General features: G+C 32.5%; 1 protein-coding gene across 1 annotated transcript; it reads left to right on the top strand.

Moving 5' to 3' along the window:
* The first annotated feature begins 765 nt into the window (after positions 1-765).
* On the top strand, positions 766-2,672 carry LOC131159809 (protein PIN-LIKES 2-like). The gene has a single exon (XM_058114981.1). The coding sequence runs from the start codon at positions 1,207-1,209 to the stop codon at positions 2,569-2,571; it is 1,365 nt and encodes a 454-aa protein (XP_057970964.1). The 5' UTR covers positions 766-1,206; the 3' UTR covers positions 2,572-2,672.
* The last annotated feature ends 12,891 nt before the right edge of the window (positions 2,673-15,563 follow it).

Genomic DNA, 15,563 nt, shown 5'->3' with positions numbered 1-15,563 from the left:
TTTAAAATATTAGTGACGAATTTGAGGATTCGTCATTATTAGCCCATTATAGTTAAGGATTTAGGAACCGTCACTAATACCTATTTTATTTAAAAATAAAAAAAATTATTTCACAATATTAGTGACGAATTTGAGGATTCGTCACTATTAGTCTCTTATTATTGACGGATTTGAGAACCGTCACTGATACTTCTTTTATCTAAAAAAAAAAAGTAAAAAAAAATTATTTCTGAGTATAGTCCTTTATTAGTGACGGATTTGGGAACCGTCACTAATACTTCTTTTATTTAAAACAAATAAAAAAAAATTTATTTCAGAGTATTAGTGACAAATTTGAAGATCTGTCACTATTAGCCCTTATTAGTGGCGGATTTATGAACCGTCACTAATATCTCTTTTATTTAAAAAAAAAAATTATTTCACAATATTAGTGATGAATTTGAGGATTCGTCACTATTAGTCTCTTATCAGTGACAATATCTCTTTTATTTAAAAAAAAAATTATTTCAGAATATTAGTGACGGATTTAGAAGCCGTCACTAATACCTTTTTTATTTTAAAAAAATTAAAAAAAAATTATTTCAAAATATTAGTAACGAATTTGAATATTCATTACTATTAGTCATTTATTAGCGATGAATTTGGGAACTATCACTAATATCTCTTTTATTTAAAAATAAATAAATAAAATTCCCATATTCTGAATCTCTGTTCTACTAATTCACTGGGTTTGGTTTTCCGCAGATTATCTGCAACTGGTTTTTCTGCACTGAACTATCTTAGCTATCAATTTTAGGGTTACTGGTGTGAGTTGCGAAATTCTGCAGAACCAGTAAGTTACAACAATGGGGATTCCTTGGATTAGAGGAAGGCTTTGTGAAATTTCTTGGAAGCTTCCCCCTCCCGGCTCTTAGGTACGTGTCTAACGACGCTATTGCATAAAGTTCTGAACTGATAATACCGCCCTATATTAAATGTTTGATGTTTGTATGCTTTTCTAATTGATTGACATCATTTCCTTCCCTAAATTCCAACTGTTATTCCTTTAAATTTTCTGGCACATGATTTTTGTACTGTTGTTTCTTGTCCATTTTGGAAATTCTTGTGTGGAATTTCAATTTGGGTATTTTCCCCCGGGATCTATGATCCGTTGTGAAATTTCTTGGAAATTTCCTTCCGGGTTTCCATCACTCGTAGGAATAAATAATGGAACTCTTCTTTTCCCTACTCGATAGAAACATGGAGTCTAGTGCAGAAGATTTGCGTTCTGCACTAGTTCCATTGATGAAACTTATTTCTCTTACCGTCATTGGCCTGGTTCTTTCCCACTCGAAAACTCATATGGTTCCAAAAGCTACTTTCAAGCTTCTCAGCAAGCTAGTCTTTGCTCTGTTCTTGCCCTGCCTGATTTTCACCAACCTCGGTGAATCCATTACTATCAAAACTATCACCTTGTGGTGGTTCATCCCAGTCAATATTGTCATCAGCACTGCCATAGGTGGTGTTTTGGGTTATTTGGTGACAATAATATGCCAGTCACCACCTCAATATTTTCGATTCATCATCATCATGACTGCATTTGGGAACATGGGCAATCTTCCACTTGCCATTGTTGCCTCTATATGCCACAGTGAAGATAATCCATTTGGTCCCGATTGCCGTAGGACCAGTGTGTCTTACATAGCTTCTGCCCAATGGGTTTCTGTAGTTCTTGTCTATACCCTTGTTTACCATATGATGGAGCCACCATTGGACTATTATGAGATTGTTGAGGAAGAAGGGATTGAATTTGAGGAACAAGCCCCGGGTGGTGAACTCAGTAGGCCACTTCTTGTTGAAGCTGAATGGCCCGGAATTGAAGACAAAGAAACTGAGCATTGCAAGACACCTTTCATTGCCAGAGTCTTTAATAGCATGTCAAGCATCTCACTAAGTACCATTCCGGATTTTAATTTATCAATGGATGAGGGTGGAAGAAATAATAATCCCGAGTCCATTAGGTGTTTGGCAGAGCCCAGGATGGTAAGAAGGATAAGAATTGTTGCAGAACGAACCCCAGCTCATCACATTCTTCAACCCCCAACAATTGCTTCTCTTTTAGCCGTCATAATTGGGTTAGTTCCCTGGCTGAAAGAATTGGTGTATGGAGATGATGCTCCACTTTCGTTTATCATTGACAGTTTAGAGATCTTGGCTGCCGCGATGGTTCCTTCAGTAATGCTTATTCTTGGAGGAATGCTTGCCGAGGGTCCAAATGAATCCAAGCTTGGAATTCGAACTACCATGGGCATTGTTGTTGCAAGGCTCTTGATTCTTCCTTTACTTGGGATTGGGGTTGTGTTTTTGGCTGATAAAATGAACCTTTTGGCCCCTAGGGACCAAATGTACCGGTTTGTGCTCTTGTTGCAGTACACAACACCAAGTGCCATCTTGTTGGGAGCAATTGCAAGCTTAAGAGGTTATGCAATTAGTGAAGCTTCAGCTCTTCTCTTCTGGCAGCATGTGTTTGCCATTTTCTCTGTTTCATTATACATAATTATTTACTTCAAAGTGCTTCTTTTTTACATATGAGTTTTGTTTTAACAGTTCCGCCATATTGCTGTACTTGTTAAGGATGCATGATTAGAATGCAATGGATGAGACCTGAGTCATACTCCTTTTTAAACTTTGCTTGCCAGTATTCTTATTAATGATTTTTTTGCAATTTGTGTTTGAGTAATCTTTTCTCTTGAACTGAATAGCCCTGTGGCAGAGTTGTAGACACCCTATTTTTGCCCTAACCAAATAGAACACGGGGTCCCCTCTTATTATTTTTATTATTATTATTATTATTATTATTATTTTCCTATATTATTAGTACTTTACTATTATTTTGCTAGTATTTTTATTATCATTATTATTATTATTTTTCATTTTTGTTATTATTACTAGTACTTTTATTATCTTTATTTTATTTTTACTTTACTATAATTATTTTTCATTTATTTTATTGTTTTTGATATATTATTATTATTATTATTATTATTATTTTATTATTATTATTATTAGCTTTAGTATCTTATTTTGGCTATTATTATTTTTATTATTTTTGGCAATGTTATCATTATTATTATTTATTACTTTTAATATTAGTATTATTACTTTATTTTTATTAATATTAATATTATTATTATTTTATCGATAGTATCTTCATTTTTTTTTACTATAATTATTTATTATTATTATTATTATTATTATTATTATTATTATTATTATTATTATAATAATTATTATTATTACTATTTCCATTTTCATTATTACTATAAGAATAAAAGCAAAAAAAAAAAAGAAAATCAAAAAAAGAAGTTTGTTTTAGGGTTTTGAAATTTTTTTATAATAATGGCAAAGAGGCCAAGCAAAGGGCACACACACGGGCAGCGCAGTAAGGCCAAAAGAAAAAAAAACCTAGGCCTCTCATCTCTTCCTTCTCTTTCACACACGCAGTCGCCCCCAACCTCCTTCTCCCATCTATCTCTCGCGCTGCAGCGCCTTTCTCCTCGACACCATCTCTCCCTCTGCAACACCTCTCTCCCTCACTCAGCTTTGCTCCCTTGTTCACCAACAACCGCCACCCTTTTTGGCAGCCCCTGCTTCTCCTCTACAATTCCACAGATTTCCAGCCCACCGAGCAATCTCCGAGCACCAGCTCGGCCAGTCCCAACGGCTCTTCAGCAGTAGCAGTTGCAGCTCTGCTTTACGCTTAGCCTTGAAGATCTCTCCTGCTCCACGAACCAACCAACACCACTCCAGGCCCTCTCCAGCCGAGGCAGCCATCACACAAGCAGCATCTCCACCATCGCACGGCCACTCCAGCAGCCCTCTGCTCCGGCCAGCCACCATTCGCGCCAGTCACTCACAACAGCAGAACCCGTCACGACCTCCAAGATTTCCGGCCAGCCTCCAGGATCTCCGGTGATGACCACGGCTCGACCAACAGCAGCAGCGTTCATCAGTCCCTCCGGCCGCACCCCACTGTGAGCTCCCTGATTCCCGACGCACCCAGTCGTGAGCACTCACCACTCGCACACCCCATAGACACAGTAAACACACACAGCACACACATGTTTTTTTATTTTACTTTATTGTACATGCTTGTATATTATATTAGACACTGAAGGATTCTTTACTTTTGCAGGCATATATATATATATATATATATATATATATATATATATATATATGTATACACCATATTAGTATTATTAGTTGTACATTTTTGATTAATAATATTATTTATAAATTATTGGTTATAGTATCATTGTCATATGAATATCATTATTAATAGTGTTGTTATATTATTTGTATATTACCATTAATAATTTTATTATATGATTTGTATGATATTTCTAATATTGTCATCATATTATAGGTGTATTGTTATTATTAGTATTATATGATTTATATATCATTATTAGTAATATTATTATATAGTTGGTTTATTAATATTAGCATTATTATTATATTAATTATATTAGTATTAGTATTACGTAGTTTGTATATTATTATTAATTACATGATTGCATTATTCTAATATTACTGATTGTATATCACTATTAGTAAAATTACGGTATTGTTTGGATATTACTATTGGTACTATTATTATATTGATTATCATATTGATTTTATTAGTATTAATATTCTATTGTTTGTATTTGGTTGGTATTATTATTATGTGGATTGTATTAGCATTATATTATTTGTACACTATTACTAGTATTATTATTATATTATGGAAATATTTATGTTATATTATTATAATTTGTATGTTGTTATTATTTTTATTATCATTGCAATATTAGTATATTATTATTAAATGGGAAATTTTCATATTGTATGTTTACTATCTAGGGTTTTTATGATGGTTACATTTTAAGTGTTAATGTTATTATCATTTAATATTCCCGTTGCAAGGATTTTCATTGTTGTATGTATTTGGTGTTTTTGTTATTATTGCATTCATTCAATGTTTAATATTTGTACATTTAGGGTTGTGTATTAATTTTGGCAACCATGTTGTATTGGTATATATTATTTTCAGCAATACATTGTTTCCATAATTCATTATTTCTTTACTTTTGCATTGGTTTCTATGTTTTAATTTGAAATTTGGTTTATTTCTTTTATTAATTATTTCCATATGGGTGTAAAGGTATTTATAGGATATTAGGGGTGTGTACCATTAGGAAGATTATTATTATTACTTTTTATTTATAGTATATTATTATTATTATTATTATTATTATTATTATTATGTGTGAAATTATTACGTTACCATTATGATATTCAGAATATGTATTTATTGTTAATATGTGCATATTGTTACTATTGATATTATTTATTATTGTCATTATGGGATTACTACTATTAATATTAATATTATTATTATTATTATTATTATTAGTACCATTATTATTATTTTTACTATTGTTATTTATTATTATTATTATTGTTATTATTATGTTCATTATTATAATGATTATTATTATTTTATTTTATTATATTTTTGTTATTAAATATTTTTTATTTTTTTTTTATCCCTATGATTTTATTGCGAGGGGTATGAGCCTTCGGGCATCACGTACCTTAAGCTCTGAGAGAATATATATATATATATATATATATATATATATATATTATATTTATTTATTTATTTTTCATGTGTATTTATAAATTCATAAAAAGGAGTAATGTAAAGACTTATTAGATTAATTTAGGGATAATTTCAAATTAATTAGGTACCGTTCGTAAGAATGGGCGCGTAGGGGGTGCTCGTACATTCCCCTCGCGTAACCGAACTCCCGACCCTAACTCTGGTAATGTAGATCGATTCTACTTCTAACGGGGTAGTAATCATGTGTTCTAACCGCACTAAAGGTTAGTGGCGACTCCGACATTCACTATATTTTTCTTGAAAATTAAAATTGATTTTTTTTATTTCGCCGCCCGGGGCACACGCGCTCTCGAGACGTCGCGACAAGAGTGATTAGCGGCTGCCTCATTCAATTTAAATTCAGAAATATATGACACGATAAATTATGTGCCTAGAATGACAATGCCCTGAAAACTAGAAGAAAAAAAATTTGGAATGCTAAATTTATCTAGAATTGAAATGGTAGTATGGGAATGCTTCAATTTCTTGTAGATAGTTCAAGACATGCTTAAACCATGAAGGAAGTTGTTATATGATGTGGATCTCCCCTAGTTTCTGAATTTTAATTTAATTTGTTCTCTCCCTTTTGAGCCTCTTCTGCAAGAGGGATTAATATGATTGCATTTTATAGTCCTGCAATTTTGTTTAATTTTGTGCCTAAGGATGTGGTAGACACGATTCTTCCATTGTAAGACTGTATTGGGCAGAGAGCTAGAGCTGTTGAAATCTTGTCCTAACTCAAAAGAAAAAGGGGGAAAAGAAAACTGTGTGTGTGTGTGTGTGTGTGTGTGAGAGAGAGAGAGAGAGAGAGAGAGCCATGGATGTTCAAGTCAATTTTCATTTTCCTTATCCATTAATTTCTATCTCACTCTCTTGAAGCATCCAAGGTAAGTCTGGACATACTGCCCTCCCAGATTCCCAGTGGTGTGGGAGCGTTGTGCACTAAGTGTTATTTTTATTAATGTATGTCCCAAAAATATCCTGATGGTCATTTAAAGAATAAAATTACACCACTGCAGCCATGGATCAGTGGACATAGTTTTCAAGCACCTGTAAAAATTGAAGTTGCATTAGAAAGAATTCTTGTTGGTAATATGCACAAATAAATCTTTACCATGTTTTTGTTATATTAAAAATGAGATGTTTTTTTTTTTTTTTTTTTTAAAGGATGAGTTTTTAAAGAACATGATCCAATATGACAATGAATGAATATGAGGAGATCCTAATCCTTCTTTAGAAATGGCTCCCAAATGTAAAAGACATATAATTTCAAGCTGTAAATCTCCAACGACTTGAAATCACATGTATAAATTTGGAATATCTTTTTTGAGAAATCCTTGAAATGGGTTGTTGTTCCACATAGAATTTGGAATCCACCATGCCATGTTAGTTCCTGGACCTGCACAAGTAAAAGATGTGATTTTGTGTGGGTCTCGATGATGTCAGTTCCACATTAATTTAGTGTTCCAAACATTAATATATATCTTGTAATTAATATATATTGTGAATATAAGTTTTCATGAATCCCTACTGGACACAAATATTGAGACAAAACAACAAAGGGGAAGAAGAATTAACTGATAAGAGTTTATTACCTTATGTTGATACTTTTCTTTCAATCCTGTACGAAGTTGTATTAGGTAATCTTTTGAATCCTACTATTATGCTTGGTGTCTAGATGGAACCTCTATGAATACTCCTTAACGAGCTTCTTTGGGCTTCCTTAGAACTTCAATTTTCACACAACAGTGTTTAAGTGGATTAAAAGACTTTAAGAGAGAGAAGTTTGGAACTGAATAAAACTTCTATTAATGTATCTTAATTTTTCTTCTCCAAACAAAGGATTGGAGGTTCCTTTAAATAGACTTCAAGGGATAAGCACAATCACTTTGCTTTCTCCTTGATAGACATAAAGAAAAAGAAAAGATAGATGACATCAAAAATGATTATCCACATTTTGACTAAGTTAAAAAAACAAAACACCGACAACTTTATCAAAAGTAAAATAAAAGCAACTTTAATATAGCAACTTTAACAAAGTGTAATAATACTGATATGACTCGACGAATTGTCCGTTTGTTGAGGCATGAGATATGACATAATTCTAGACAAATGTCTGCATCTCATATTTGGCAAATATCACGTCCATTTTTAGAGATCTTTTAGTACTTCGATGATTTTTTCATTGTGTTCCTTTCTTGCTAGCTCTTCTAGAACAATGTGGAGATCACTTTTCATAGCCTATGTTGAAGGAAGATGACACTCCCAATTTTTAATTTGATTAATTAATTTCTTTGCTTCTATCGCAAGTTCTGCTAGACTAGCTTCTTCAAATTTCTAGAGGTATTTTTCTTTAATAGTAATCATAGTTTCGTGTTCTACAAAGAAAATATAATCTAAAGTCATTCTTACTTCAAGAATATAAATTCCCCATAAATTCTAAACCAATTTATAGAATTTCTTGCGTTTTTGGAAATCTTCTCAGTATGGTTTTTTTTTATGAAATTCTAATACTGCTCATTCTCTCCAATCTTCTTGAAAAAGATTCCAAAATAAAACTTTTCCTGTTTTTAATTCAATTGGCTCAATGTACCCAATCCACTATAACCTTCCTAGATTAGTGAAATTTAATACATATCTTACCACCGATGGGAGGAAATTAAAAGTTTGTCCTGTTTTATTGAATCCAAAAGACTGAATGTCTCCTATTCTTAAAGCTTTTCGAACTGCAATTAAATACTCAGGGTTTATATTCCTAGGAATGTGTAGTTTTGTAATACACAATTCGCTTCTCATTCAAAACTGTTTTAATTCTTGGTACTCCGAAATTCTAATTACTACTTGGGTAGTAAATTTTTATTTTTTAAGTTGAATATTCATCACTACCTTGAGCTTGATCTGCTGATGAATGAGTTCTACTGTATTTTCCCTGTTAACTATTTTAAAGTTTTTTGAAATAGTAGCTTCAAATTCTTCCATTATTTCAATTACTTCTTTTAAACATATTGAAAAAGATACATTTGCTGGAATTGTTGGATTATTAATTATCCGTTCTAGCAAATTCCTTGTTTCTTTAGAGATTTTTGGAGTCCTTCTTAGAAAAGTTTCAATAACAAAATCAACTTTGATTGTTTCTCTATTCTTACTGGTTTCTAAAACTTTCTTGTTGATAACAACTGAGTTATTTTTCTGTTTTTCTTTGATTGCCAAAATGCTTTCTCCTTTTACCCTCTTAGTTCTAGGATTCTGGATACACTTTGTATTGTAATGACCATACTAGTTACAAATAAAACATTGAATATGACTCTTGTCACTGGATTTTTCATCTTTTCTAGATGAGCTTCATTTCTTCATATGACTTTGTTCTAGAATTGGAATTAGACGTTTTCTCTTCTGAGAAACACTTCCTCTTCCTTTGTTACTCCCTTCTCCCTTTCTAAGATTGAAAGTTAACTGTCTTTATTTGTCAACAAATTTTGCAACTGGGCAATTTGCCACCTTATGTCTTTCTTGACAAATTGCACAATTTAGCTGGTTGCTACTGCTATTGCTATTGCTTGTCATTAGTTTTGTAAGAATTTAAATATCTGGTTAAAATATCAGCAATAATATTATCTCTTCCTTTAATTTGGTTTACATTAAAGGAGTAATATTGTAATTCATTTCTCCATCAAATCAATTTTGTTTGAGTGCATCGTTTTAACTTAATTCCCATGAAGTGCTTTACATAGGAACTATCTATCCTAACGATGAAAAGTTTACCCAAGAAAAGTTCTTTAGCCCCAATTTCTTTAAGGACTACCAATAATTCTTTTTCATGAATTGGGTAATTTAATTCTGCTCCATTAAAACATCTAGTCCAATATCTGGAGAGGTGTTCTGTGTTGTCAATTTTTCTAATTTTTAAAACACAACCCCACACAATATCTGAAGCATCGGTTTCCAGTAATATATCTAATTATGTACCATCTGAATATTCTACTTTTGGTAGATTCAGAACTTTTCAAGGCTTTTACTATTTCGGTATCGTCTAAAATCCAATTCCAAGGATTATTTATTGAAACCTTTTTTTGAATTGGTGCTACATTTTCTGCTAAGTTCTTAATAAATTTCCTAACGTAATTTTATATTCCTAGAAAGCATTGACACTGCATTTTGTTTTCAAATTCATTAGAAAAATCACATAGCCTTTCTGCTATATGAGGCTGAAGTTCCTCTTCACTTCCTCGAATTTTTAATCCTAAAAATTCAATTTGAGGTTGCATCCATATGGTTTTCTTTTTGAAAGAATCATTCCCTCTTTTTTAAACACTTGTGCTACCTGCTTCAAATGTTCTAAATGGTCCTTAATATTTTTACTAAATACTAGGACATTATCAATATTAACTGCAACAAATCCAGTCATTCCTTCAAAAGCCCTATCCATCCTTCTTTGGAAAATTCCTAAGGCATTTTTCAATCTAAATGACATAACTAACCATTCGAAAAGTCCAGTTGGTGTAGTGAAGACTGTGGGAGCTACTGCTTTTTCTTTGATTTTTATTTGCCAATATCCTGATTTATCGAATTTATAATAAATCAAGGGCTTCTCCCTTCTTATTCTATTTCTAAGAGATTCTTGATTAAGTATATTGTATCCATCATCTCTTGTTTCTCTATTCAGATCTTTATAATTTATTACCATCCTGGCTTTACCTCGCACCTGTTTAGCATGATTTGTTACCATAAATGCAGCACTTCTGTGCTCACTTTTATTATGCCTAATGAGTCCCAAATTTACTAATTCGGGAATTTGTTTTTCAAATTCTTTTATCATTTCATTTGGATAAGCAATTCCTTTGCTTTTTATAATTGTATAAGGATTTGTATGCACAATATTTGCTTCTGGCATAGCTTTCTGCCATAATGCTTGTGGGTTCTCTGACCAATTATCTGAAAGTAGTTTCCTGATTTCTTCAAGATTACTTTCTCTTTTTAATTGATTTACTTTTAGGATACTTCCAGATACCAATTCTTTCCAATTATCAAGTTTCTCCTAATAATCAGATTTTCTTTCTTCTATTATATAATTCATTATAGTTCCTAAATATTTTGGAATAAAATGGTTATCTAGGATTATTCCTCTTGAGAATATCGTAAATGGTTGATATTTCTTAAAGAATTTATTTCTCAAAAGAAAATCATCTGGTAACTCTAGGATTAAGCAAAGAATCTATTCTTCAAAGTCTTTGCTATTTATCGATATTCTTACATTTCTTGCAATTTCTCCTATCTGAAGAATTGCACTATTTCCCATTGTTACCTGAAGATTAGCCACTTCTTGAAAACGAATCTTTGTACAAGACCACGTACATCCTATATCTATTAAAGCAATACAATTTATCTTACTAATAGAAATATTGACGAGCATTGCTCATTCTTCTAACTTAGCACTCAGGATTGATGTTCCCATGTATGTTACATGAGTCTGATCTTCATCTTCATCAGAGTATATAGGAATCCGAATAGTTTTATGGTCCACTATTCTCCTATTACTTGGTGAACCAATTTCAGATAGTCTTTCTGTCCTTATTTCTGAATTATCTTCACTGGATATACTTACCATACTAGTAGTAATATCTCTAAGAGGGTAAAAAATAATCAATCTATTTGCCTCTTGTCTTACTAACTCTGGCAAAAGTGATTTTAACCTTTCTTCTTATCTAAGTGTAACCCAACTTTGTGGTCAACTCAGGTCTTTGGGATTAACTATTTTTGGTTGTATCCCTCTAACTGAGTTAGTCGTTTGACTTGTCTCGAAGAGTTGTATGAATCTACTGATTCCCCTTCATAATGCAGGTCTGCCTGTAATGTAAAATTTTAAATACAATCTACTCATGATTCTAACACATCTCCTTTCTGGACTACAATATAACATGTTTTGCCAATCTTTTGTATTCATTCTTACCTGCAAAGTCTTTTCTACACTTTTATCATGTAAGTCTACATGTAAATTTGGTATTACCTTGAGGATGCTCTTGAATGAAGGTTTGCCATAGCTCCTCCAAGTAAGGCTCTGTTGAAATTTCTAATACTTCCATCCATAGCTGCAATAAGGATGGGTAAGTCCTGTCATTTCCTTACCAATGGATCTATCCCTATCTGGATAATTCCAAAATGAATATATTTAGCCTTTTTATCCATTGCCTTATGGATTTCTTGTATAGAAAGCCGTGGTAAAATGAAAGTACCTGGGTCTGTTTTTGAATACTTCTGCAGTTACTTCTTTCTTTATTACCTTTATAGTTTCTTTATAAGGTATCCACGATGTCTAATATGCTTTAGCCCAACTTGCTCGAGGCATTCTCCATTCTTGACAATCCCTACTTTATGATGAGATTTCCATATCTGCCGTCTGCACTACATTTTCTTCTTCTCCTGATAGAGAAATTAAATCTGGTGCTTTGTCAGATACTCTCATCATTTCTAATCTTAACTAATTTAGCTTGAGATAATAAGGAGATTCTTCTTCTGAATCATCTTCTGATTCAAAGTATTCTGAGAAAATAGAGTAAATACCTTCATCATCTGAATCTATTTCCTCTCCCCAAATTGGCTCATATTATAATTTTGAGGGATCTTCCATTAAAATCCTTTTAAGGCTTCCTTTCCTTTTTTTTTTTTTTCGCTTCTGGACAATTGTTAACTTTATGGCCCTTCTTACCACAAAACCAACAGTAATCACAATTTTTTAGGGATTTCCCTTGTGGACATTTAGGATATCGTCCATACTTTCTTTTGAACGATTCCTTGACATCTTCTCTAACCCTATTGGGTCTAAGATATCTTTTTTCTAAATTTTTTCTGCCATTTTTTAGAGCTTTTCCTTTTTCCAATTTTTTTCCAGGTTTTTCCTTTGAATTTAAATGATTTAATCTTTTTATGGCAAACACCTCCTGCACAACTAGTTTCTACTCTTTCTAAATGTCTAGTTGACCTCTGGTTACAACCATATCTCCCTGCTACCGCACTCATCTTAGGGCAATAGTCAGGATTCATATAAGGCATGTTTCGTACATCCTGAAACATATGCTGCTGCATACAATAGAGTCTTATCATTTGTCTTACTATTTCAGCTCTGACTCCAAGAGTATCTAATACTTTGTATCTCTCTCAAGTCTTTCCTTAACAGCTTGCTTTACCACTTTTGGCCAATTACCCGGTAATTTGTTTATAAAGACTTCCTAAGTGTATGCTTTATCTTGCGGTCCGAGCTTATAGTACCAATATTGGAATTCACAAAAATATTCTTCAAAGTAACACATATCACAAATCTAGATCTTTCTGAGAGCCATTCTGGTCTTTTCAACCAACTCGTCACCTCTATCATCTAGTGAATATCCTACAAACTCCTGTTTGAGGAAATTTGCTATAATAGCTATTACTTCATCTGGAGTTTTGATGGTATTCAAAATAATGGTACTCACATATGAGTTTCTTTGAAGTATTTCCCAAAAATCTCCTGCATTTCCTCTTAATGTGGCTACTGTAAATTTGTATGCCTACTTCATCAACCAATTTTCAATTCCTCAACTAAGGATATGATATTTGATATCCATAGCCTAATCATCAATTGCAACTGCAGAATCTTTCTCACAATTGAGCCTGAGAATTGTTCCATTCTGGGGTACTCCTTTCGGAACACTTTTCTTTGGTCTAAATTCTTCTTGAACTCTTCCTAGATAATTCAAAACAGACTCTTGTTGTTTTGCCATGGTTTGGAGCATTTCCTTGAAAGATAACTTCTTTCGCTCCCATGGGTGTGGTTCCATTCTTAGAGGCTGCCATAATGGCTTGGCATCCTAAGATGAAACTTCTAGAAAACTCACTTGTATTGTTTCTCTGTGACTTGATGGTCCTGCTTCTGCAAGTCCACCTCTTGCAGATCCTTTGTTGGTTTTTGCAAGAAATTTTTCAGCATTGGCTAATTTCTTAGCTTTGAGATCTTCTACCTCATTTAACCTATTATTGATTCTTTTTTGAATCTCTGAGACTTCATTATCTGTCCATTTTTCTCTATGTAAAAGCTTATCCAACTCGTCCTGAGCTTTCTGGATATTTTTCTGTTATATTTGATAGGACTTTAGTTTTGTCTATATCTCTGAGGGCACTCTAAACTTCATGTTCTTATGTTTCCTTATAGTCTCTAGCTGTATATCTTCCTGATATACTGCTTTTGACTTCCCAAGACGAATGTTCTCTTCTAATAAGAGTTTCTAAATTGTTTATCCTATCTTCATAACTTCTCATTGTTTCTCTAATTTTATCTGTAATGGACTTATGTTCAGTAATCTCTGAAGATTAATGAGATCTTGGCTGTCTGATTCTAATCCTAAAGTTTTGTGAAGTTGTTATAACTGCCACTCACACTGCCTTATTCTACATTGATAAAGACTTATCTGCTCCTCAATCCCTAGTTGTTGTGATTCTAGACCCGTTTTTACTTTTTTTTAGATCAGTCACTATAAGATCTGACTCGAAATTGGTTCTAAAAGAAGGTAGTTGAAAATATTTTTCTCTCTACACCTCTTCTATTAAGTTCTCATAAAATCTTATATTCAGCTTTATTGAAGCCTTTTGATAAAAAAAAGTGACCATTATTCTCTTGTTTTTCTACTGATCATAGCCCCAAGGCTCTGATACCAAAATTTTCACGAATCCCTACTGGACACAAATATTGAGACAAAACAACAAAGGGGAAGAATAATTAACTAATAAAATTTTACAATGCAAGCAAACTTGCATTACGAAGGGGAATCAGTAGATTCACACAACTCTTCAAGACAAGTCAAGCTACTGACTCAGTTAGAAGGATACAACCAGAAATAGTTAATCGCAGAGACCTGAGTTGGCCATAGATTTGCGTTACACCTAGATCAAAAGAAAGGTTAAAATCATTTTTTCCAGAGTCAGTAAGACAAGAGGCAAATAGATTGATTATTTCTGACCCTCTTAGAGATATTACTACCAGTAGTGTAAGTATATCTAGTGAAGATAATTCAGAAATGAGGACCGGGCCTATCTAAAATTGGTTCATCAAGTAATAGGAGAATAGTGGGTCATAAAACTATTCGGATTCTTATATACTCTGATGAAGATGAAGATCAGACTCATGTAACATACATGAGAATGTTAATCCTGAGTGCTAAGTTAGAAGAATAGACAACGCTCATCAATATTTCTATCAATAAGATAGATTGCATTGCTCTAATAGATACAAGATGTACGTGGTCTTGTATGAAGATTCATTTTCCAGAAGTGACATGGGAACAGGTTAATCTTCAGGTAATAGTGGGAAATAGTGCAATTCTTCAAATAGGAGAAATTACAAGAAATGTAAGAATATCGATAAATGACAAAGACTTTGAAGAATAGATTCTTTGCTTAATATCAGAGTTACTAGGTGATTTTCTTTTGGGAAATAAATTCCTTAAGAAATATTAACCATTTACAATATTCTTAGGAGGAATAATCTTAGATAACCATTTTATTACAAAATTTTCAGGAACTATAAGGAATTATATAATAGAAGAAAGAAAATCTGATTATCAAAGAAAACTTGATAATTGGAAAGAATTTGTATCAGGAAGTATCCTAAAAGTAAATCAATTAAAAAGAAAAAGTAATCTTGAAGAAATCAGGAAGCTACTTTCAAATAATTGGTTAGAGAACCCACAAGCATTATGGCAGAAAGCTATGCCAGAAGCAGATATTGTGCTGACAAATCCTTATACAATTATAAGAACCAAAGGGATTGCTTATCCAAATGAAATGATAAAGGAATTTGAGAAACAAATTCCTGAATTATTAAATTTGGGACTCATTAGGTATAGTA

The sequence above is a fragment of the Malania oleifera genome, chromosome 7 (genome assembly GCF_029873635.1).
Source record: "Malania oleifera isolate guangnan ecotype guangnan chromosome 7, ASM2987363v1, whole genome shotgun sequence".
NCBI classification, from domain to species: domain Eukaryota; kingdom Viridiplantae; phylum Streptophyta; class Magnoliopsida; order Santalales; family Ximeniaceae; genus Malania; species Malania oleifera.
This window is presented reverse-complemented; position numbering and strand designations above follow the sequence as displayed.

Coding starts and splice junctions, on each gene's coding strand:
- LOC131159809 (XM_058114981.1), top strand. CDS start 1,207: ATGGAACTCTTCTTTTCCCTACTCGATAGAAACATGGAGTCTAGTGCA.